This window comes from Hypanus sabinus, chromosome 7, assembly GCF_030144855.1.
Source record: "Hypanus sabinus isolate sHypSab1 chromosome 7, sHypSab1.hap1, whole genome shotgun sequence".
In the NCBI taxonomy this organism is placed as follows: Eukaryota; Metazoa; Chordata; class Chondrichthyes; order Myliobatiformes; family Dasyatidae; genus Hypanus; species Hypanus sabinus.
In genome coordinates, this window is record NC_082712.1 from 123,624,964 (window position 1) to 123,650,298 (window position 25,335).

Genomic DNA, 25,335 nt, shown 5'->3' on the forward strand with positions numbered 1-25,335 from the left:
AATGGCAGAGCAGACTTGGTGGGCTGAATGGCCTAATTCTGCTCCTATCTCTTGTGGTCTTGGATGGATGGATTGAGTGCTAAAACAGGGATGATGTAATAATCCTTCAGATTTAATAATAATTTGGTGATAAATCAATCATTTCTAATATCAACTATTTCTCAGTTTGTTGCATGACCAGGTAAATACTTGCAACATTTTATTTCAGATTTCTCAAATTTTGAAGCTTTTGTGTTTTCATGCCACTATTTTAAAGTGTAAGTTCTGAGAAATTCCTCCTTCAGCATCAGGTGAATAATACTACTTTCAATTCCACCAGTGTGTAAGAAGAATGTGGTAACTTGCCTCACTGGCTATCGTACTGTCACACTTACGTCCAGTTATGAAGTGTTTAGAGAGGTTGGTGATGAAACGTATCAACTCCTGCCTGAGAAGTGACTTAGATCTGCTCCAATTTACCTACCAGAGCAAAGGTCCTAAATAGGTGCCATCTCATTGGTTCTTGGCTCAACCCTGGAACATCAGGACAGCAAATATGAATACATCCAGATGTTCTATGTCAGCTACAGCTCAGCATTCAATACCATCATCTCCTCAAAACTAACCCATAAGCTTCAAGACCTTGGCCTCAATGCCTCATTGTTCAAGTAAATCCTTGATTTCCTCACTTGCAGACCCCAGTCAGTTTGAAATGGCAACAACATCTCCTCCACAACCTCCATCAGCACAGGTGCACCACATGGTTGTGTGCTTACACCCCTGCTCTGCTCAATTTTACACCTATCACCATCTGGCTAAGCACAGCTCCAATGCCATATTCAAGTTTGCTGACGAATCAGCATATATAGAAGGGAGTTTGAAAATCTGACTGAGTGGTGCCATAACATCAACCACTTACTCAATGTCATCATGACCAAGGAGCTGATTATTGACTTCAGGAGGAGGAAACCAGAGGTCCATGAGCCAAGCCTTATTGGAGGATCAGAAGTGGAGTGGGTCATCAACTTTAAATTCCTCAGTGTTATCATTTTAGAGGACCTGTCTTGAGCCCAGTATGTAAGTACAATTACAAAGAAAACACAACTCCTACTTCCTTAGGAGTTTGCATAGGTTTGACCTGCATCTAAAACTGTGACAAACTTTTATAGATGTGTCGTGGAGAGTGTATTGACTGGCTACATCCAAGCATGGTATGGAAACACCAGTGTCTTTGAATGGAAAATCCTTAAAAAGTAGTGAATATAGCCTAATCCACCATGGGTAAAGCCCACCCCACCATGGCACGCTTCTACACGAAGCATTGTTGCAGGAAAATAGCATCCATCGTTTGGGACCCCCACCACCCAGGTCATGCTCTCTTCTTGCTGCTGCCATCAGGAAGAAGGTACAGGTACCTCAGGATTCCCACCACCAGGTTCAGGAACAGTTATTATCCTTCAACTATCAGGCTCTTGAACCAAAGGAGATAATTTTCCTCAACTTCATTCACCCTATCATTGAGATGTTCCCACAGCCGATGGACTCGTGTACATGGACTGTTCATCTCATGCTCCTGAAATTTATTGCTTATTAATTTATTTTTTAAAATGTTTACGGTTTGTTGTCCATTGCATACTAGTTGAACACCCAAGTTGGTGCAGTCCTTCATTGGTTCTATTACAGTTATTAGTCTGTTCTGGGTTTGTTGTATATGTCCACAAGAAAATGAATCTCAGGGTTCTATATGGTGACATAAAATGTAGGAACTTTGATAATAAATTTACTTTGAACTGATTAGTAGGGTCTTAGGTTTGGAGATGGTCTGAGTCAGGCACAAAATGAATTTAGATGCTTATTGCTGTGTTCTGGTGCTACAAAAAGAATCACAAAAGGCCGTATTGTCTTTGCTGCTGTCAAAACGCTCCATCTGACACCACCCCAAACCTTCATGAAATCTCCGGGAAGAGACAGGAAGGAAATAGTGAGGCTAGTTTAGCACCATCAGTATTAGATTTTAATTAGAAATGAAGTGGTATCAGAATTCGAACCTATGTTGGAGTTTGCAGGCAAAGTGTGAATGTTCACACTCTGAACACTGTCATCAGTGCAAGAAGAATCTACGGCAAACAGGGTTTTCAATCATTGACTAACACCATGATACAAGTTTCAAATTAGCTGCCTGATAGATAGCACTGAATATTTTTTATGTGGGAATGTATTCTTGTTGTCAATTAACTCCTATTTAATTGGCAGGTTAAGTGTAAGGTCTATTTTCCATTCAGCTATTGCAAGATACAACACACATAATTTCTTCTAATATGCAGGACTATGTATGCGTTTCACATAAAAATTGATTCTCCTCAAAGGAATGTTCCCTTTTAATTGCCAATGAGGACATCTCCATTTTATCAAGTTGATGAGGCCCCTGTTGCCAAGTCACATCCAGACGTAGGCTTCTAGCTATTAAACAAAATGTTATGGATGCAGGAAATTCTCAGCAGTAATGTGTGGTAAATGCCAGTCCATGGGAAGGATCCTTCTCTTTGTTATTAGTGGAGTGGCCCTGCTGTGCTTGAAGGAAATCTCTATTCATTGTAATAAAATGGAACTGCATTAGGCCGTATGCTAGATTGAAGTCTGCTGTGTAATAGGATATCCTAGTTAGTGTGATGTTTTCCAAATGAATAATAATTTAGAGTGGCCAGAACCCTAAGGAACAGAATAGTCTATTGTGAATTATCAGTGGAATTGGTAAACAAGTGTGATTTGCAGCTTTACCGCCCAAATCTCTGTGATGCCAATGCCAATTATTATTGAGTCTATTTCTTCAGAACAGAGAATCCTGGATTCCACTATAAGACAGGGAATAAAGAAGTCAAAGGAAAATACTGCAAAACTCAGCCGGTCAGTTTGTAATGTGCTGCCTGACCTGCTGAGAGCTTCCAGCATTTTCTTTTCGTATTTCAGATTTCCAACATCTATAGTTTTCAGTTTTTTAGGAAACATGGCACAATAGATTGAAAATTAGATCACACTCTTGCCCAGCATCATGCATTATATCATCACAATACTGCGCTGCTACCTACTCAACTGCAAATTGTAGTAGTGGACCTGTTCAACTGCATCATTTTCCTGGGATGAATGTGAACACAAGGTACGACTATTTGACCCAGTGATGCTCAGCTGAACAATAGCCTGATTCCTATATTGGATTGAGTGATGTATAAAGGAAACACTTCTAAAGGCATTCAAGGAAGAAGGCTGGTGCAACTTGATTCAGAATGAAATAGAGTGAATTAATGTACGTCCAGTTGATCGCTTGTGCAATACTGAAACTGGTGATCTCCATTATGTAAACACAATCACAAAGAAGGTCATTTAAAACTGGCTGAGGTGTGTGTAAAATCATGTCTGAATACCAATGAAATATTCGCAATTTGTACAAAAATATAATTAATTTGGCTTCTGGGGATATTTTACCATGTCCAGGAAAATTTATAAATCCCCTTCTGGATCTCCCATATATTTGATAAAGTGTAATAAAGGGAAAAAGAACACTTTAATTAACTATCACCAAATGAAAGCATTAGAGAAAGGCTTGCACCTTTATTTAAGACATTCAGGATGTTTGTAATTCTCATAATTAGATTCCTGTTAAATAATGTTTGTGATTCCATTAAAACCTAAACAGCAGGGTTTTAATAACATTGGGTATAAGCAGGATGCATTGTTTTGGTAACAGAGTGCTATGAAGACTCCACTGCCCTCGCAGTGCATATCTACACTGCAATGCCCCTCAAAAATCACCTGAGACAGAAACTTCCTTCAGGGTTTTGAATGAGAATTCTTACTTGTGAAACTGCAGGAAGTTAAGTAAAATATATATTAAGTTCAATACAGAATCGTTGCACACCTGAATATACTAATGCTGTTGATTATTCTCACAATCAGTGTTAACCAAGGTAATGCACATGCACAATACTCCATAAATATGCTGTGTAAACAAAAGAAAATTCATGGTGCAATGATATCTTAATAGTGATAAATGATAAACATATTTCCTTCAAAGTATATCTATTAAGAGTTACCAATATTACCAAAATCTTATGACTCTCAGATATTGGTGTTTCAAGGGACAAATAAAGATTTAAAATTCAAGTTCTTGTTTAATTATTATTCAACCTTACACGAATATAGCCAAACAAAACAGCATTCCTCTGGGGCCAAGGTGCAAAACACATTATCAACAGCACATAGCACAAGTAGCAGATATGGTTACGATTTCAGAAAAACATGTAGTCACAAAGAAGAAAAAAAACATGCATTAACATAGCCAAGTCCCTGACTGGCATGACTGTAGAATCAATGGTAAATTGTCCTGGTTCAGCTTGTTCTTCCACTGAGCAAACACTAGAGGGCAGCACTGAGTGAATACTAGAGGGCAGCACTGACGGGAGAGGACAGCCCACAACCCAAGTATGGATTCCAGCGCATCCCATAGGAGCTCCCCCTCAGCATCTCCTGGTTGGCTGCATCCTGCGACCGTGGCCTAGTGCTCACCACAACTGAGGTCACACAGCTCCCCCGCCATCGGTCTTTCCAATGAACCAGTGAACTGGACTTGCAGTATTCTACATTACCAATGCCCAACAGGGTCTTGCAATCACAATAAAAACATCCAAGACATTCTCTCGCACTGTGCTCCGTCCAATGGTACACGCGAGTCCAGGTGACAACACAATGGGGCACAATAAGTCTAACGAGCAGCTTACTGATGGGATAGTCCTGCAGTATTTGAGGTTGCTAGTATACAGCAGTGACTTGCGATTGTAAAAAGGACATACAAGATGAACAAATACACCTTTGATTGGGCCTGGGGTAGCTACGCTGTCTGCGTGTGCCACCATGTTGGTTCAGGAGTGGATGAAGATGAATGCCTTCCCAAGACGAGTTTCATCCCAAATCAAAATTAACCCACAAAATTAACTCACACAGGAAATGATATAAAATAAACAGCTGATGTACAGGAAGTGAGGTTCTTACAAAATAAACTAATCCTCTAGAGGCCAGAACAGTCCCCACCTGGCATCCGTAGGATGTCAAACTGGAACTAAACATCAAAAGAACATTTCATTAAGTCTTTGGCAAAAGAAGGACACTCTCAGAGATTGGTCTTAAAAGCAGTCTCACTGCACAGTCTTCAGCCATTCAGACTTTGAAAGTGCCAGCTTTGATGATATTTCTGGTGGGGATCAGGAAGAAACGCTGGGTCAGTTAACCATGAGGAGAGGATGACCTGATCAGCTGGCTGCCCTCTTGCAGCTTGCTCTGTCAGCTTGAGATCAGTAGGAACTTAGTTCCATTCGCTCTTTTGTGTCAATCGCCCCATAAGCTGGATCCAATTATGTACACAAACATAGAAGCACAACCTTGGTGTCAGTAAGAATCTTTATATCATCTAATTCTGCGTCCAGCTCCTCAGTTATTATTTCTGCCATCTCAGCTGCTAGAACAGCGGCATTGAGTTCAAGCTGTGGTATGGTGAGATCTGGTTTGGGAGCAAGCTTTGCTTTGCCCAGGATAAATTCAACTTCACTATATCTAACAATGTCTGTGACCTTCAGATATGCAACAGCAGCAATAGCTTTAGCTGATGCATCACAGAATATAAACTTGCTGATGATACAACCGTTGTTGGCAGAATCTCAGATGGCAGCGAGAGGGTGTACAGGAGCGAGGTACACCAGCTAGTTAAGTGGTGTCGTAGCAACAACCTTGTACTCACCTTTAATGAGACCAAAGATCCAATTGTGGACTTCAGAAAGGGTAGACTGAGGGAATATGAATCAATCCTCATAGAGGGATCAGAAGTGGACAGAGTGAGCAATTTCAAGTTCATGGTATCTCTGAGGACATAACCTGGTTGCACCATAATGCTGCAGTTATTGAGGAGATATGGTTTGTCATCTAAAACACTCAAAAACTTCCACAGATATACCGTGGAGAACATTCTGATTGGCTGCATCGCCATCTGGAATGGGGTGGGGTGGGGTGGGGGGGGGGCGATCCAGGGTGCTACTGCACAGGATCAAAGCAAGTTGCAGAAAGTTGGAAAATCAGTCAGTTCCATCATGGGTACTAGCTCCATAGTATCCAAGACATCTTCAAGGAGAGATCCGCCATTAAGGACCCCCACCACACAGGGCATGCCCTCTTCTCATTGTTACCATCAGGTAGGAGGTACAGAAGCCTGAAGACACACACTCAGTGATTCAGGAATAGCTTCTTCCCATCTGCCATCCGATTTCTGAATGGACGTTGAATCCATGAACACTACCTCACTACGTTGTTTTAAAATTTATTTTCTGTTTTGCAAGACTAATTTTAACTTAACTATTTAATATGCATATACAATTTATACTTACTGTAATTCAGTTTTTTCCTATATTTATTGCATAGTACTACTGCCGCAAAGTTAACACATTTCATGACAACTGCTGGTGATATTAAATCTGATTCTGATTCTGATATGAAGACTTCTTTTTATCCTCTTTGAGAGCCTTTAAGATCCTGAAGTGAAAAACACCATTGCTATCACTGCTCATATTTCTCCCATCCACGGTATTCTAGGTCAGCTCCCTTAACATGAAGCTTCCTTGGATACCAAATGGAGCAGCAAATCCAGAAGGTCCAGATAGACTGTCGATGGTTGCTAGCACACTACGATGTATGAAGATTCTTTTGTTATCAGCGGACTGGGAAGTAAAGGTGTTGGTAACAAGGTCGCACCAAGGCCTAGACTGCACTGAATAGGAGGAAGGTCCAGTCCAAGTTCAAGATTCTGTAGACCTTTGGCCAGATCTTCAAATGGGAAACATTACATGACCCCAGCACCACTGGATGTGATTTATGAAGGCTGAGATTAGACTATGCCAATGTCTTGCACTGCTTTCATCATGCTGACTGCACTAGAAAATGATTTTAAGACCATCATCACATAGAAGTATCTTTCTATTTACTTCTGTGCTGCAGCTCTGAATTCCTTCTCTCCCTCGATAACTGTACTTTTAAGGCGCATTGATTGCCACAGCTGGCAAGGGACAGTTGAACTCTCATGCAGTACTCCAGGATCTCATTGTCCATTTGGTGGTCACAAATCCTTAAGATCCTGATGCACAATCAATAACTCACTCTGAGACGTAAAGGCGAGATATCGGATTTTTTTGACTGGAAGAAGGAACCAGCAGTGAGTGACCACCATACTACATCCTGGAGACTGAGGCTGGGCTCAGGCCTCGATCACCTTTATACCGGGGTCTGTGGGAGGAGCCACAGGAGCAGTCAGCAGGGGGCGTGTCCAGACAGGCACATAGTTCACCACAGAACCTGAGATGGTCTTGATGATCCTCTCTCAGTCGGAAACTGCAACGTTTGTCTGCCATGACTGCATCAGACTCACTTCTGGAGCTCTTAAGGACCACAAGCAGAGGGTTTTTGAGGTCTGGACCCCACAAGAGCACACTGTTCAGTGATATGCCTTTGATCTTCACACTTAAATCAAGGACAATTCATATTTGCCCATGCTTCTGGGGGTGCTTCATAAAATTTGGGCAAATACAACTTTTTTTGTTAGGATCTAGTGCAGGAGCTGATTCAGCATGATTGTTCCTGAAGATTCTCTCTGTGAACTCGATGTAATGATCTTCCATTTCTGGTTTCCTTCTTAATGTATGAATGAGGGACTTGAGTTGACTAGGGACTTGCTCTCTGTTGCTTGATAGGAGTCGTCATCAAGACCGGAAAGGAAGGGGAACTACCCAACTGTTTGACTCGTCTTTGCTAAACTCTTTGTTCATGATTTGATGTAAAGCGTCAGCTTATAATCATCTTCCGAGTGAGAGTAGACCAGCTTGCATAAAGCAGAAGTTGGGCAAGGTAAGTATGTCAGCATGCACAGTTTGCTTACCATCAATCTTCTCTTTCTCACAGACTCTACTCTCACAGGGTCTGAAATGATGTGGGCACCTTAGTCTTAACTGTGCTGGCAGTGGACTGCTGAGCACCACTGATGCAAATCCAACACAGCTCCTTTTGTTGGGTGAATTGCACCAATCAATGCACTGCTCACGTAACTTATGTGCACGGATGGTGTCTGTGCCAAACAGCAGAGGATTCAAGTGGGGGTATCTTCTCAGCTACGGCCTTAAGATGTGACAGACTGCATGCAGCTTCAGAGCTGGAATTTCATCCCTGTAGTTGGGGATATGGTTGCACTCGCTGGTTGCCAAGGGCAGGCAGACCTCCCTCCCTATTGACTCCACAACAAATCCACTGGTTCTTCTACAGCAACTTCAGATGTTCCAGAATGTGTCTTTAGAGTGCATGGGGAAGCAGATCTTTAAATACTGAATGTGGCAAGGAATGTTGATTTTACCAATGACACATTGTTCTGATCATCAAGTATCATTTTTTGCTCAGGATGTCCTTTTGGATAGATGTTGACTGGACATGTTTTAGAGAGGGAATTGCTTTGGAGGACTTTCCTGCATATCTCTGTGCATGAGGAAGTAGCTACATCTAATGGATGCTGAGCTGGCTGCCCATCGTTCTCTGCCGGGGGTGTGCTGGAACCAGGAGTAGCCCATGGTGATATGAAGTGCTGAAATGTGCTGGTCAATGTTGCAGTGCAGTGCATGTGATAGCTTTACAGTCTTTTGCCTGGCATGCTGTTGAAGTACAACATTTGAAACATATTGAGTGCGTTTTAGGAAGTGTCTCTGGTCTGCCAGCGGCTTTTCTCTGAATCCTCTGTATTTCCTTAGGGGGCGAGATTTCTTGTGAACAGGGCAATGTCTATCAAGGTTCTTGCTGGAGTTTTCTACTTCAGCTTTGCTGACCATGATAGGAGTTTTAGTTTTCCATGCTTCTGCTAAAGACCTCTTTTTGCCAGAAGTTGAGAGCATAAAATTAAGGTAATTTCGCATTTCTGGAAGTGGCAGAAGAACTCCACTAAGAATGAAAATGGCAGATAGGGGGCATGATGCTGCATTTTTTACTCTAACGGTTCAGCTATCCACTGTTCTTGCATATTATTCAGTAGTTTCTCCAATAGGTAGTTTATTCTTCTTGTAGTGTCCTAAAACTCAGCCTTACTAGGTAACCCTCATTTTCTGCAGCTTGCCGTTCCAACAACAGCTCTGCAAGCTCCAGTAGTTTCTTCAGTTCTTTGTGTGAGAGCTTTGGAAAATTATCGAATCTGCTGAAGGGAGATTCTTTGATTGCCTCTGGAGAGACATAGTACTTATCCAGCCTCTGGCACAGTATTTGTAAACCTGTAGCTGGATTATTAATGTAAACTGCTCTAACCCATCTTGCATGTTGCAGTGTCTCCCCAACAAGCTACTCAGAGAGAAGGGCTAGCTCTTCTCTAGGTTTCAGACTTAGTTCTTCCACAACATTGCAAAAGCTTGCCGACCAGGACAGATAGCTAGCAGACTGATTGTTGAACACTTTAATTCCTGCTGTGACTGTGTCTTGATGAGCCAGATACCAAGCCAAATCTAACGCACTTGCGGCTCCTGAAAGTTGTCGAGACTGGGTTGCCAAATGTATGTCCTGGGACTGACTGAAGTTCAGACTGTCTGCGTCTGTGCAGGTGGGATTGGCATCAGTAGCAACTCTTGACTGAGGTCTTTGCTGTGATAGAACTGGAGAAGGAGGTGTTGTGGGTCTTTGCTGCTGTAAGGCTTGAATGTCAATACCTGAACTATGTGAAAGTCATATTGACTGTGTGGTGTTGACAGTTTCTTCTTGTAAAGCTGGAGCACTGTCTTTTTTATAGCCAAAATGTGTTTCACCATATTCTTTGGTAAGATGCATTGGTTTTTGTGACAGCAAAGCATGATTGATTCCAGTTATTAACTACCACTGTCTAAGTCAGCTGCTGTTTCATACACCTTAGCCTCTGCTTCATATTCTCACTTGACTGCACTTAATATAGCCTTAACACTGCTCTCTCCATGTTTGTACGAAAATTCTCCATTTGCATCTCAACTTCACATTCAGCATAAACTGCTCTCATTCTTGCTACTTCAGTTCCAGCACGAGCTCAGGCTGCAGCTATGCTAATTGAGGTTCACTCAAGCGTCACAAGGACATGATCGATAAGCCATATTCCAACCTGACTTCCTACTCTTGGCAATTGACTTGTCTCAGGTCAGAAACCGACGTTACCATCTATGGCGTTCAGATACATCTCCAGACCTCGGGCGATACCTCTTAAGATGACTTATCTTTTTAATACTACCTTCCCAGTGTGTATCTACCACACCATGTGGCTTCTTACAAACCAATCGAGAAGGAGGCTTCCTTTAGGGTTCTAAATGAGAATTTTTGTGAAGCTGCGGAGCATTAAGTAAAATATGTATTAAATTCAATACAGAATTGCCGTGCACCTGAATATACTAATATTGTTGATGTTAACCAAGGTAATACACATACGCATTACTCCATAACTTTTCCATGTAAACAAGAGTAAACTCATGGCACAATATCTTAATACTGATATACGGTAAATACAATATTTCCTTCAAAATATTTCTTCTAAATGTATCACAAACAAGAGAAAATCTGTAGGTGCTGGAAATCCAAGCAACCCACACAAAGTGCTGGAGGAACTCAGCAGGCCAGGCAGCATCTATGGAAAAGAGTAAACAGTCGATGTTTTGGGCTGAGACCTTTCAGCGGGACTGGAGAAAAGAAGATGAGGAGACAGAGCTAGGAGGTGGGGGGGGGGGGAGGGGAAGAAGAAACACAAGGTGACAGGTGAAACTGGGAGGGGGAGAGATGAAGAAAGGAGCTGGAACATTATCTGGTGAAAAAGATACAGGGCTGGAGAAGGGGGAATCTAATAGGAGAGGAGTGAAGGCCATGGAAGAAAGGAAAGCACAAGGAGCACCAGAGAGTGTAGGGAAGGAGAAGAGGTGAGAGAGGGAAAAGGGGATGGGAAATGGTGAAGGGGTGGGGTAGCCCCCACCAGAAGTTCAAGAGATCGGTGTTCACGCCATCAGGTAAATGTTTACCAATATTACCAAAACTTTTAGACTCACAGATAATGCTGCTTCAAGAGCAAATGAAGAGTGGATGGAGATGAACGTTCTCCCACTGTGTGCTTCAACTGAATCAAAATTAACCCGCAAAACTAACCTGTGCAGGAACTCATATAAAAAACAGCTTACTTATTAATTGAGGCTTCGCTCGAGCGTCACCAAGACATGATTGATGAGCCACATTCCCATATTTCAGAAGTGAGCTTCATACAAAACAAACTGCGCTTCTAGAGGGCAGAAGAAAGGCAAAGGGGCAATTCACACTGGACCTCCAGCAGAAATAGAAAGTGGCCCAATGCCGAGGAGGTAGCTTTAATAATAAGCTGCTGTTATCAAGTTAAGTACTGCAATTATTATAGGTTGGCACGGACTACTCAAGCTGCTTGCTTTCCGCTTTATCTTGAATACTGGCACCATATTATAAAGTATCTTTCTAGATGGAGCTTGCCCATCAAGGAATTCTTTTCTGTGGAATCACTGCTCAGCTGAGCTGTTGTTGAGTTCACATTACAGGATGTAGCTGAGGAAGCAAAAACCAGATAGGTGTCAGCATTCCCGTCTGAACTACTCAATGTAACAATTACTGAATGAAGAATGAAATGTGTATCTAATGTAATTTTCTTTTGTGAATCTGAGCTGGTTTTGCAGAAGCAAATATAATGCACTGTTAAGTCTATTGTGTTCTGAATCAGAAACTATTTTTGCCATATATTATGCAAAGTTTATAAGCTAATTTTCAGTAGTACAGGGGTCACCAACCTTTTTTGCACAGTGGACCGGTTTAATATTGACAATATTCTTGCAGGCCGGCCGATGGGGAGGTGGGGTGGGGGGGGTGTTGGAGGAGAGAGGTGTTAATCCCAACTGGAATATAGGTGATAAGTCAACTATAAGTCACTTATAAGTGGCTAATACACTCAATTTCGTTTCTAAAAGGGTTTATCTAACTAATTTAATATTAAACACACAGCGCATGTGTTCTTCACATGAATATAGTGATAAGTCAATTATTACTCACTTATAAGTCAATAGCATCATAACATTTTAAGTAACATTTGGATATTAAACACACAGTGCACATTTTCCTTGTGTGAACATATAAAATCATTGCAACACACCAGTGAGAGGACAAGGTAAGGGCTGGAGGTCCCCGTGCCGGGGCCGCGGCGGTCGCAGTCTGGAGAGAGCGATTGACCGAGCGAGGAGTGCAACAGGGCACGTGCCCACCCCCCTTGTAGGTAGGTAGGATCTATCAGCCGACAAAAGTTTGGCTCAAGGGATGACTTTCAGTAGATCACAGCAAGGTAGCTGCTCTGCTACTTATGAATCCCTGAGCCCGAATTAGGTCGAGTGCGAATATTTTAGCACTGGGTTCCCCACGAACATTTGGTGTGCTAAACAGGTGTAGAGGTGGCGCCCATCTGTCCGAGCTCCAGACCAATAGCAACGCACTTCCCGCCGGCCGCACGAGGCGGCCGGTTACCCAAAGCAAACCAGTGATTCCCTGGCGCGAGGGTGTCACTGCGTTTAGGCGACTGATGACCTCGCATGCGTTCAAGTTCAACAGTGGGCCTAACAGGGAATGAGGAAAGGTGCAGCTGACTTACATAATTTCATATCACCAAATCATATTGTTTCCTCGCAGCCCAGTAGTACATGCTTTGCGGCCCAGTGGTTGGGGACCACTGCAGTAGTATATTTGTCCAAAGTCCTATCTGTCCTCTCAAGAGTATAACACTATTTTGATAAAGAATGGAATATTCCCCTGAGCATTATTCACCTCTTTATTAATATAAAACAAATTTTCTGACAAATATCTTGTTGTTTGTACCCTCCAGAACTGTCAGAAATTGCACCCTCAATTCTCTTCCTCCTCCGTTTAGGACGGGAAGTACTGCAGGAAGACAGGGCACTGTATACGCAGTGCCCATTGTCTAAGCGAAGAGGGTCAGAATGTTAATGTGCCTCAGTCGGCTGTCTGCATCTAGCTGAGCAGCTTGGATTTCATCCTAGGGTGCTGACTGGACTGGCTCACACACCCTGCCACTCTCCTCTCTGCAGTTCAGTGATGTTGCCAGTTACAGTGCTTGACAGTGGGGGTACTGATCTGTAACCTTGAAGCTCATATCTCATTAGTAGTGCATATATTGTAATGCTGTCTATGTTTGAAGTCTTTATCAGGGAGTTTATTACAAGGAACAGTTGACAATAAATATCTTTAAATTGTTACAGTCAGGATTATTGCAGTGTTATTGTACTTGATTGTGGTCATTGTGCAGCCTCGTAAACTAATCATGTTTGCAGACTATTTTAAAATGTTCCATAGCACTGCTCTAAGAGAAGTACGATTGTTTATTTCAATGCATCCAGAAATTTTCAAGTTGACCTCTCACCTTTGAATCTAACAAATCTTAGTTTGTGGCACTAATAGGAAGTTTTGTGTCAGTGGCACAGTTGGCTGCTTTCTCTTTAAAGATTGCATCTAGTTATATTCTAATCAATTTGTATTTATTCCCAGGAGTCTCTATTTTGGGGCTAATAATACTTTGATGAAGTTTATGCTTAGTAAAGGAGGGTGGGGATCAGACATGGCAATGAAATGTAACAATACTGTTGTATAATCACCATTGTGTTGTACATCCCGTGGAGGCAAGGTTTGTGAATATTTACACAATGATATTGTTGATCTGGCATTGAGATGAGATAGTCCATTAATGGTTAGATCATGATTTCCAGTGATGATAAAGTAGGAGTGACCTGGAACAACCCCATTTGTTTTGTGCAGATTCAGAGGAATGCATTCTCTGTGTTCTTCGACGAGAAATTCTCCATTCCACTGGACCCCTCTGCTCTCGAGGAAAACAGTCTTCGGTTTTCTGTATTTGGAATTGATGAAGATGAAAGAAATATCAGCACAGGTTTGGCAGATCTCAAGCTATCAGATTTGGACCTCACCTGTCGAGCCTTCAATGCCTGGCTTTATTTACAGGATGTCAATAAGGTGAGGGAAGCACAGAACAAGGGAACCTTGCTCTTTCTATTGGAGCCTGCAGAGAGGCTGGTTTCAAAATTCAATTCACTCTTTACAGTGCCCTCTGAAATACCTATAACTCAATCATTTTTCTATTCATTGCTCCCAACTTTTGCCTTGGCTACTTAGAAAAAAGAATCATTTTAGGAAAAGTTGGAAGATGTTTCAGCCAGTAACACTCTCAGTGTGAAGACAAATAACAGTATTCAATAGTGATGAGGCAAACTGCATTATGATTAAGTAAATTGCAACATTGCTTTATGTTAATACTTGTAGGGATTGAAGTTTAATTATTTAATAATTAAGGCATGTCACTATTTCATAGTCGCAACTACTGATATATAATAATTGCCAAAATAAGTGCTGCAGAAATGTAACAGTAAATTGAACTCTACGACTGGGTTAACGAGTTTGCCTTATGATGAATATGGTTTATTGAAATATATCATTGTCAATCTTAATGGTCTTAACCTCTGCATGAAACTAGTGTTCATTTTTATGGTTTTTTGAGCTGTTGTGCGATGCGCTGACCAAACCTTTGTCTGTTCAGGCAACCGATACAGTTGGAGAGATCCTGCTCTCACTCAGTTACCTGCCCACCGCAGAGCGGCTGACAGTGGTAGTAGTGAAGGCCAAAAATCTCGTCTGGAACAATGGAAAGACCACCTCTGGTAAGACGAAGCAAGCCATGGGAATGACCTTGAGATCTGCAAACTGATTTAATAGAAATAAGCAGTGAAGTAAAGGGCTGAAAAGGTTAACTAGAATTTGGTGAGGTATCACAAATCAATAGAGGTTTTTGGTAGCTGATGAAAGCCCAATGACATTTACTCACTTGTATTTCTAATGGAATTGAAGTTGGAAGTATACAAAATAACTGCAGGCAAGGACTGTATGAACTTTGAAGACTGAAGATGACCTTTCTTGATGATTACATCTTATTAAAAATTCATGTAGCATTGTTCTTATTTTATAAATTCTGCAGATTACACAAGCTGATGTGAATAAAGAGGCTGTGGTTAGTTTGATGGGCAGACTGTTGGGAGAAGAGAGATTTAATATAAATAATATCTTTTCACCTCTAGCCTTTGACGATAGCCAATTATACAACACAGGATATGGTGAGAAATAAGTTATGTGGGTGGATTCACTGCAGAAACTCAAACCTACCCACACAGAGGAAACTTGGTCATTTCAAGAAGGATGCTGAGCATAAAGTACATATGATGAGTACTTATATTTAATTAAATCGTAAAGGCATTTTATAAATTAGGTTTTAAAGAGATAACAGCAAGATATCTGGAAGCTCCTTAAGATGTATGTTTTCCATTCGTCCGTGTCATTAATTGTTTCCTTCCAAAGGTTAATGCATTTTTCAACTAAAGGATTTGCAGGTGGTTATTTTCTATTTCCCACTCTAAACAAGACTAGAAAAGAGCTCCAATTTCACTCAGGAGGAACAGCCTGAAACCCCCTGAAGGATAATCAAATGACCCGTTAATGCTCAATATTGTGGGTATGAACCTGAAAGTAGAAACTTTCTAATATGCTCAGCTAGTTTCTATCAACCATCCTCCCATTTGATAACGATGAAGACAAGATGCTAATGGTTCAAGCCAGCCAGTGAAATGGAACAACACAACTTCTTAGATGTAATTACTACTTTGCTTGCATGGTGGATTTTACCTCACTTCATTGAAGTTCAAGTTTATTGTCATGGGCAAACAAATGCAGGGTATAAATGCCATGATAATTAGCCTTTTTTATAGAGCTTTTCTGCTGCTGCTTACCTGGAATTCTGTTTGAGTGATGAATACACAACAGGAAGTGGAAAATGCTGAGCACAGCCTGTCACAGTGGCAAGGGCCCATTAGCACTGACAGCAGCAGATTATTGCATACAAGACTAACAGTGTCACTCTCGCCCCCTTGGGTACATTAGGAGCATCATCATTTCATATTTTGAATGAATGAACATGTTCTCTATAATATACTGTGGATATTAAATGAAAAGGTAATGTAAAGACAACCCAAAACAAAGCGAGTGTACAATAAGTTCCCCTGACGTAGGCTGTCCAGATGGGTATGCATCCAAATCTCAGATTTGTTTAAGTATGTGCAGAAACTAGAAGATTATTTTAATCCAAAGCTTTTAGAAATGGTTGCTAGGTTTTATTTTGGCCTTTGCTGTGTGAATCAATTACAGACCATATTTTTTTCATTAAAGAATTCAACTTTGCACTTCGAGTTCACTATCTCTTTGCATAATGCCTAATGCAATAGGTTTCTGTGTGGAATAGTAATGAGTTCAATTTAAATTTTTGAAAACACAAAACCAGCATTCAGATTGGATACACAGGGTAACACAGCACAGAAACAGGCCTATAGACCCAGCTGGTCCATGCTGAAAACACAGTATCCTCCCTGCTAGTCCCAGTTACCCACATCTGGTCCATAACCCGTCAAGCCATTCCCCTCCATGTACCTATCCAAGTACCTCTTAAATGTTGCAATTGTACCCACTTCGATCACTTCCTCAGGCAGCTTGTCCAGTATACAATTAGATGCAGTGTGCAATGAGACTGTCAAGGACAACAGGCAGATGAAAGGGCAAAATTGCAGTCAGTGGAACTGGTTACCATGGGGACAAAATCTACAAAGGAGACAAATAATCCAATGAAGGTGTTATATTTGAATGCATGCATTATGAGGAATATGGTAGATGATCTTGTAGCACAGTTAGAGATCGGTAGGTATGACATGGGCATCACTGAGTCATAGCTGAAAGAAGATCATCGTTGGGAGTTAAGCATCTAAGGAAACATTTTGTATCAAATGGGCAGGTGGGTAGGCAGAGGGGGACTCTCTTGGTACAAAATGAAATCAAATCCTCAGAAAGAGGTGACATAGAATTAGAAGATATAGAAAACTTGATAATAGATTTAAGAAATTGAATGGGTGAAAAAAGCCTTGATGGAAATTATGTACAGGCCTCCAAACAATAGCTACAAATTACAACATGAGAAAGTTGGGCAATGTTATGATAGTCATGGGGGATTGGGAAATCAGGTTGATGCTGGATCCCAAGAGAGAGAAATTGTAGAATGTCCACAAGATGGCTTGTTTCATCTTACCAAAGGTAGCCTTTCCATTGTTCCAGACAAGGACATTTCAAATGAACTAAATAAGGATTTTGCACTGTGGAAAGTACTAGCAGTATGCCAGAAGTTCAAGAGTGTCAGGGGGCAGAAGTGACTGCAATTGCTATGACTAGGGAGAAGGTGCTCAGGAAGTTGAAAGGCCTGGATAAGACACCTAGAACAAATGGAGTACACCACAGTTTTCTGAAAGAAGTGGCTAGGGTGAATGTGAAGGAGTTGGCAGTGATCTTTCAAGAATCACTAGATTCTGGAGGACAGGAATGCTGCAATTGTCAACTCTGCTGTTCAAGTGGGCAGGTGAGCAGAAGAAAGGAAATGATAGGCCAATTACTCTGACCTCAGTGGTTGATTGTTAAGGATGAGTTCTCAGGGTATTTGAGGCACATGAGAAAATAGGCCAAAGTCAACATGGTTTCCTTAAAGGAAAATCTTGCCTGACAAATCTGTTAGAATTCTTTGAATATATAACAAGCAGGATGGGCAAAGGAGAATTGGTGAATGTTGAGTACTTGGATTTTCAGAAGGCCTTTGACAAGATGCTTAACAAGATAAAAGCCCATGGTATTACAGAAAAGAAACCGGCATGACTAGAGGATTGGCTGATTGGCTGGAGGCAAAGAGTGGGAATAAAGGGACCTTTCACAGTTGAATGCCGGTGACTAGTAGTGTTCAGCAGGATCTAGTGTTGGTCCTGCTTCTTTTTATATTATATTTCAATGATTTGGATGATGGAATTCTTGGCTTTGTTGTAAAGCTTTCAGACGATATGAAGATCGGTGGAGGGGTAGGAAGGCTGCCGGACGACTTGCACGGGTTAAGAGTATGGCAAAGAAGTGGCAGATGGAATATAGTGTTGGGAAGTGCGCTGGCAGATTTCCCAGATGCTTGGATATTATAAATACACCATTACATGTTCAACTCATTTCTTTTAATTGGAAGATAGTATAATTTCCAGTGAAACAGCTGAGTTTAAAGGGAGTATAGAAACCAGGGCCTGGGTGTTGTTAAGGGAAGTATGGGAACAGGGATCTAATGAATTTAACGAGAAGGCAGCAAAGGGGGATGGGGTATTTAAAAGAAATATGGGAAAGGGGCTCTGGTGAGTCGAACAAAAATGTGGGAATGAGACTCCATAAGTTTAAAGGAATCCAGGGAAATGAAACACCAGACCAAAAGTATTTCCAAACATTTAGGATGGCAAATTATCAGAGTTTTACTGCATTTACTGAAATAAGCAGCATGGTTTTTAAACAGCAGTGCTGCGTTCACCATCTGCCAAGGTGACAGCCCGCCAGCTTGCACTCATGCCATCCATCTGCATGCTCAGCTATCTTGGTTGTGTCCTGCTGAGGAAAGCTTGAAAGGGTTGGAGTAATGGTTAATGCCACTATACATAAATGCCAAAATGTGAACTTTCAGCAAGAGCTAAGAAAGCAAATTAATGATGGACGCAAGTCAGAGCAATTTTGACAGAAGCTCCTTGTGAAAGATATCTTATTGCTTGGGTTAACAAGATCATTGTTGCTGAGTGAAGTTGAAAGACCGCAAGATAACACTCTGAATGAGATTAGAAGAGAAAATAAGCACTACGCTGGAACAATTGCCAGCATCATTAACTCAGTCACAACTCATTGCAGTGCTGTGACCGTGGTTAAAAAAAAATCAAAACAAACTGCAGATGCTGGAAATTTAAAATAAAAGCAGAAAATACTGGAAACACTCAGCAGGTCAGACCACATCTTTGGGAAGAGAAATGAGAATTAGTGTTTCAGATTGGAGGCCATTTCCCCTTCAACCTGAATCATTGACTCTGTTGCTCTGCAACACACACAAAAATGCTGGTGGAACGCAGCAGGCCAGGCAGCATCTATAGGGAGAAGCGCTGTCGACGTTTCGGGCCGAGACCCTTCGTCAGGACTAACTGAAAGGAAAGATAGTAAGAGATTTGAAAGTAGGAGGGGGAGGGGAAAATGCGAAATGATAGCAGAAGACTGGAAGGGGTGGGGTGAAGCTGAGAGTCAGAAAGTTGATTGGCAAAAGGGATACAGAGCTAGAGAAGGGAAGGTATATAATGTGGCCTCCAACTTGATGGCATGCTTATATACCGGCTGGATAGCCTCCAACTTGATGGCATGAACATTGACTTCTCTAACTTCCGTTAATGCCCCTCCTCCACTTCTTACCCCATCTCTGATATATTTAGTTTTTTTCCCCTCCTTTTTTTTTCTCTCTGCCCATCACTCTGCCTGTTCTCCAGCTCCCCCTGGTGCTCCCCTCCCCCTTTCTTTCTCCCGAGGCCTCCCGTCCCATGATCCTTTCCCTTCTCCATCTCTGTATCCCGTTTACAAATCACCTTACTGGCTCTCAGCTTCACCCCACCCCCTCCGGTCTTCTCCTATCATTTTGCATTTTCCCCTCCCCCTCCTACTTTTAAATCTCTTACTATCTTTAGGGTCTCAGCCTGAAACGCCAACAGCGCTTCTCCCTATAGATGCTGCCTGGCCTGCTGCGTTCCAACAGCTTTTTGTGTGTGTTGCTTGAATTTCCAGCATCTGCAGATTTCCTCGTGTTTGACTCTTTCTCTTCTCAGCGAGTATTTTATTATTTTGTTACCGCAACGGTGACGGCAACTATCCTCACAAAACAGGGTTTAGCCCTGCTAAACTGCAAAAGAAGCAGAGAAACACAAGCATTTTGTGAGCCCGTACAGAAATCAGCAATAATTCTGATGATCCACAAGATGCACTTGTTAATCACAGAACTCGTCTCAGTGATCAGCATTGTTACAAGTGAATGATTGCGTCTCATGAATCACTGTTCTCTGTTGATACAGGCTCACCTGTCAGAGTGATGAATCTCTGTCATGCCATTGCAGTTCAGTGAGGAATTCCAGGATCTTTTCTCTCACTAATCTTAAACTTTTGACAGTGCAGGGAACATTTACAGAACAAATCCAGAAGCATCAGCATGACATTTGATAAGATCTTGTGTGGCCATGATAATTTTTTCAGCTTCAGTGCAGCAACTGAACTTGATATGGCAGGGATGGCATATGCAGTGCATACATAGAACTGAAGAACGTGCTATAGGAACAGCGTACTGGCAATTTGAGTTATGTGAGCATGAACACACTATCCAGAATGATGACACATGTCAGCTCTGAGTTGCTTCAAAGTAGAGATTCTTATTCCTGTCTACAGCAGAAGCACATTCACAAAAATGGAAAGTAATTGCTGAAAATTAATCCTCTCGTGATGATAATCAAGACAATGCTTCCATCAGCTTCAAATTGAAAATGAAAGGCTGAAAATTCTGGCAAAACTCACCAGGTCAATCAGTTCACACTTCAGGTTTGAGACCCTTCATCAGAACATGCTTTTCAGTAATACTACAGGAGGGAGAGAATCAAGATCTACATGTGGGTGGTAAAGCCAAGAAAAACACCATGAAACCAAATCCACAGAAACACATGAAATTTAAATGTACTCCATACAAAACTTAAAGATGCAATTTTATTAAATATAATGATGACATAAGCAGGCAACCATTTTCTTACGAACACATAGCCATTTGAACTACTTCTACAAAGAGTGTATGGCATCACACTGAAGTTCTTCACACCACTCTAAAAGCCAAGAAACTTTGGAGAATCAGAACTGGTAGAACAACCCGATCAAGCTCAGTCAATACATCGATCCAAAAATCACAAGGCAGAATTCTCCTTTGTGCATGCAAGGCCTTCTGACAAAGTGCAATAAAAACAGAAAGGATTAGAATGGTTTTAAAAAAATTAATATGGTAAATTAATTAAATAAATTAATAAAAATATTAAATTAATAAGGATATGGTAATGTTGTGGGCATGGTAATAAAAAAGAAACCATTTCATCTACATTACATACAGGGATTTTTCAGAATCAGGAGATGTTTAGTTGAAATTGGTGACAACATCTGAAATGTTTCTGTACATCAAATGACCTCTGCTCAAAATGAACTATTGAACCACTCAGTCATTAAGTTCTTTCTGAGTTGGAAATTCAGGAAGTGAAGGGCTAAACCCAAGTAAGTTTGGCAAAGAAAAATAATCTTGACTGTTTTCAAATCCGGAACCAAATAGTCCAAAAGCTGATTTGATGCCGAAATCTGAAAGATCAGGAAGACACCAAAGTCTAGTCACTAGACTAAATTGATAATTATTCATTTCAGTGTCTGAATTGATAAGCACAGACATAAATGTCTTACTCTTTGTTCTGAAAACTATAGGGGTACATTGTGGTATATATTTAAATATGGACATGCTGTTCTCTGCATAATCATGTGTCTTTGTACTGTGCTTGTGTTTTGAAAGAATAGCTGTGTGGTATGCCTGTCTTGTAACAGTATAACAATGCTCTGACAATCAATAGCAGAACAAATTAAGGCTCAGAATACACATAATTTCAAAGTTCTGCCCTACAACTAATCCAGTTTTCTTTGTGCTGACACTCAACCATTAGTTTTCATTGGGTGTTGTCTTATTCTGCTAAAATTCAATGGGAGTGTATTTGACTTTAGCAGTATTCACTGGGTCGAATGTTGATCCTGTCAATATTCAATATGTGTTTTATAATTTAGAAATTCACTGGCCGTTGGCATCCAGTGGGTGTAACTTGATTCCTGTTGGCATTCGCTGGGTATTTTCATGATTCTGTTGAGAGTCAGTGAGTGTGACACAATTGTATTTGTGTTCACTGGTCATAATGTGCTTCCTGTAAGAATTTCCTGGGGCTTACTAGGATTTCAGTGGATATATCCTGGTGCAAAGGAATGTTTTCAATGAAAAAGGATCCAGCGCTTTTCCAGCTTATGTGATGAATAAACTCTTCTCGGGCTTCCAGCCAGATGCAGTTATCAATTTTAGCCGATGTTTCAATGACAAACCCTGCCATCTTCATCAGGGATGATGTCTGTGCATCTCTCGTCTGGTGGTATTTATGCACCTGACATCTGTCCTATCTGATTGGTTAGTCCTCATCCAATCAGATTTCCACTGTCCCACCTTGTTTATAGTTGAATTCCAGTTCTTACTTAATGCGAGACCTTAATCCTTGTAAAACTTCTTTTTCTCTAGTTTTATTTCAATGGCTTCCTTTACCAGGCAGTCCCAAAAGCTATTGGCATGGCACAGTAGTTTTGTGCAGTTGAAGTTAATCCTATGGCCATTGTGAATGCAATGTTCTGCTACCAGCGACTTCTCAAGGTAATCGAATCAGATACACCTCCAGTCCTCTTTGATGTGGGTTTCTGCCATGTGTCCCATCTGGCCACATTCACAGGGAATCCTGTAAGCACCAGTTGTCCTGTGTTCCAGGCCAGCTTGGACCTGTAAAAGCTGTGATTTGAGCTTCCTTCTGGGTTTCCTCTCAGCTTATGCAGATCAAAGATGACCTAGGAGAAAAGAATTTTAACAAAGATGAAGGTATTGCTCGAAGTAAGAACTGGAATTCATTTGTAAACAAGGTGGGACAGCAGAAACCTGATTGGATGAGGATTAACCAATCTGGAGGGACGGACGACGAGGGTATAAATACCACAGGACTAGACCTGCCAAGGCATCATCCCTGAAGAAAATGGCAGAGTTAGCATCGAAACATCGGTCATAATTGATACCTGTACTCAGCGGGAAGCTTGAGAAGAGTTTATTCAGATATTTTGAATATTTACTGGATGTAATAGCATTCTGTCAATATTCAGAGTTTGAAATTAGATTTCTGTTGACATGCAGGGTACTTTTATGATTTTCAGACAATTTAATAGAAACTATGCTATTCTCATTGGGAGATAATGTGATCCCTGTATCAACTGAGAATAAAGTAATTCTGTTGGCATTTCATATAGTGAAACGTGGTTTCAAGGGGGTTCACAGGATGCAATAAGTATTTGTTGGTATTTACTAGAAGTGATCATGCTCCATGGCAATCACTGGAACTACATTAATTGCTCTTGTTGTTACAGCAGTTCTTTTGTAATTCTGTTGGAATTCAGTAGCTCCACTTTATTTTTTATTTATATTCTCTGAGTATATTGTGATTCTGTTAATATTCAATGCAAGTTCCACGAATCTGTCAGTACTCACTGAGTACAATTTGATTTTGTTGGTGTTCTTTTGTTGGTATTGTAGGTATTTTGTAATTCTGTTGGAATTCAGTAGCTCCACTTTATTTTATATTTATATTCTCTGAGTATGTTGTGATTCTGTTAGTATTCAATGCAACTTCCACAAATCTGTTGGTACTCACTGAGTACAATTTGATTTTGTTGGTATTCCTTGTTGGTAAGGGCATCCTGTTGGTATTCATTTGCAGTAAGGGGACCCTGTTGGTATTCATTTGCAGTAAGGGAATCCTGTTGGTATTCATTGGTTGCAATGTAACTCATTTGGTGTTTTCTCAGTATAACGTTTCTCAGTTGGCAAATGCTGGTGCATCTTGCTTCTGTTGCTACTCAAAGAGAGCAAAGTGAATTTATTGCTTGTTGCTTGGTGCCATGTGACTTTTCTCATATTGACTGTGTGAGTAGGAGTCTGTTGGGAGTCACTGGGTGCAAAATGTTTCTCTCAGACTCTACCGAGTGCTGTAAGATTCTACTAATATCCACAATCTGATGAGGTTCTGCTGGTATTTGCCAGATAAAATGTCATTCCATTGGTATTGATTGTGTGCAATGTTCAAGAGAAATGAAGGGTTATGCGGGACAGCACAAAACTGGGCAGCATTTATCCCTGCTTTCATTTGCTTCTGAGACCTGGAATAGAGTCAGTTAGGGGGTCAGCACAACCTTGTGGGCCGAAGGGCCTGCACTATGCTGTACTGATCTGTAATTGTGTCAACGTTTTGCAAACCTGTTGTAACTCACTGAGTGCAATGATACTCTAATGGAATTCATACTTTGTAGTCTGATTCCTGTTGATGTTTCACCATTCTGTGGGTTTCACTGCAAGTAAACAATTCATCTCCCAACATTCAGTGAGTGCATTGTAATTCTGTTAGCATTCACAGAATGCAATCATAGTCTGACTACTAACAGATGTAATTTCATTCTTGTTTACATTTCAGTGGGTGAATTGTGGTCCTGTTGGACTAAAGTCGGAGAAATTTAATTCCTGTTTATATTCAATGGATGCATTATGATTCGGTTGGTTCTCCCAAATGTAATGTCAATCATGTTGGTATTCCATTGTGTAATATAACTATACAGCAATGGAAAATATGCAGTGAGCACGGATGGATCAAAATTAAAGTGACCAAGGTCCAAATGGAATCACCATTTTCCAGCAGATGGTCAAAAGACCAAAACAATCATGGCACTGAGTGGATAGAAACAGAACCAAGTGAAAACAACAAGGAATTAAGTCACTCCCACTGATTTCCACTGATGTCCTGTCTGCCCGATGATCTTTTTCCCCAACAATAGATGCTTTGAGGGTCTGATGTCAAGCATACAAGTGATTCAGTGTGGCCAATAGAGCCAACTGAATATAACCAGGGCCTCTTCTCTGTGAATGTTGGACCATGGCAGGGTATATGTTAGTTTCCTTAACCTTCCCGTCAACTGGAGGATTTTGCAGATATCTTTCCATGTGTTGAAAGTTGTTGCAGGTCACAGAAGTGTATGAGAGCAGGGATAAGTGTTGCCCATTTTTGTGCCAAGTCTGAGGTCTCCATCTTCAAATTCTCTTTTCCTAGTACTATACATTGAAGGCAATGGTACATCTTATTGTTGAGGCTCGGCTTCACCAAGAAATGGTTCCTGAGATGTGGGAAGCTGTTCTTGAACCTGGTGGTGTGGTAATTCAGGCTTCAGTACTTCCTGATGGTAGCTGTGAAAATATTTTCAGAACTAATGGGAAATCTTTAACATCTAGAATCAAGGTAAGCAACAGCTGAGTACTCAAGCCAAAGTATATAGGCAATGCTTATGTTTGCTATGGGTGGAGGCCATGCCCCTCACCACCAGGTTCAAGAATGGCTCCTTCCCTTCAACCATTTGGTTCTTGAACCAAATGGCAAAACACAAGTC

At 41.1% G+C, this 25,335-nt stretch overlaps 1 protein-coding gene across 6 annotated transcripts in view; it reads left to right on the forward strand.

The window, feature by feature from the left end:
* syt12 (synaptotagmin XII) overlaps positions 1-25,335 on the forward strand; it is a 268,982-nt gene that overhangs the window by 223,201 nt on the left and 20,446 nt on the right. For all 6 annotated transcript variants that reach the window (XM_059973917.1, XM_059973920.1, XM_059973916.1 and 3 more), the window contains 2 exons: positions 13,873-14,088; positions 14,669-14,789. In XM_059973917.1, coding sequence (XP_059829900.1) covers positions 13,873-14,088; positions 14,669-14,789 — 337 coding nt within the window. The remainder of the gene's footprint in view (positions 1-13,872; positions 14,089-14,668; positions 14,790-25,335) is intronic.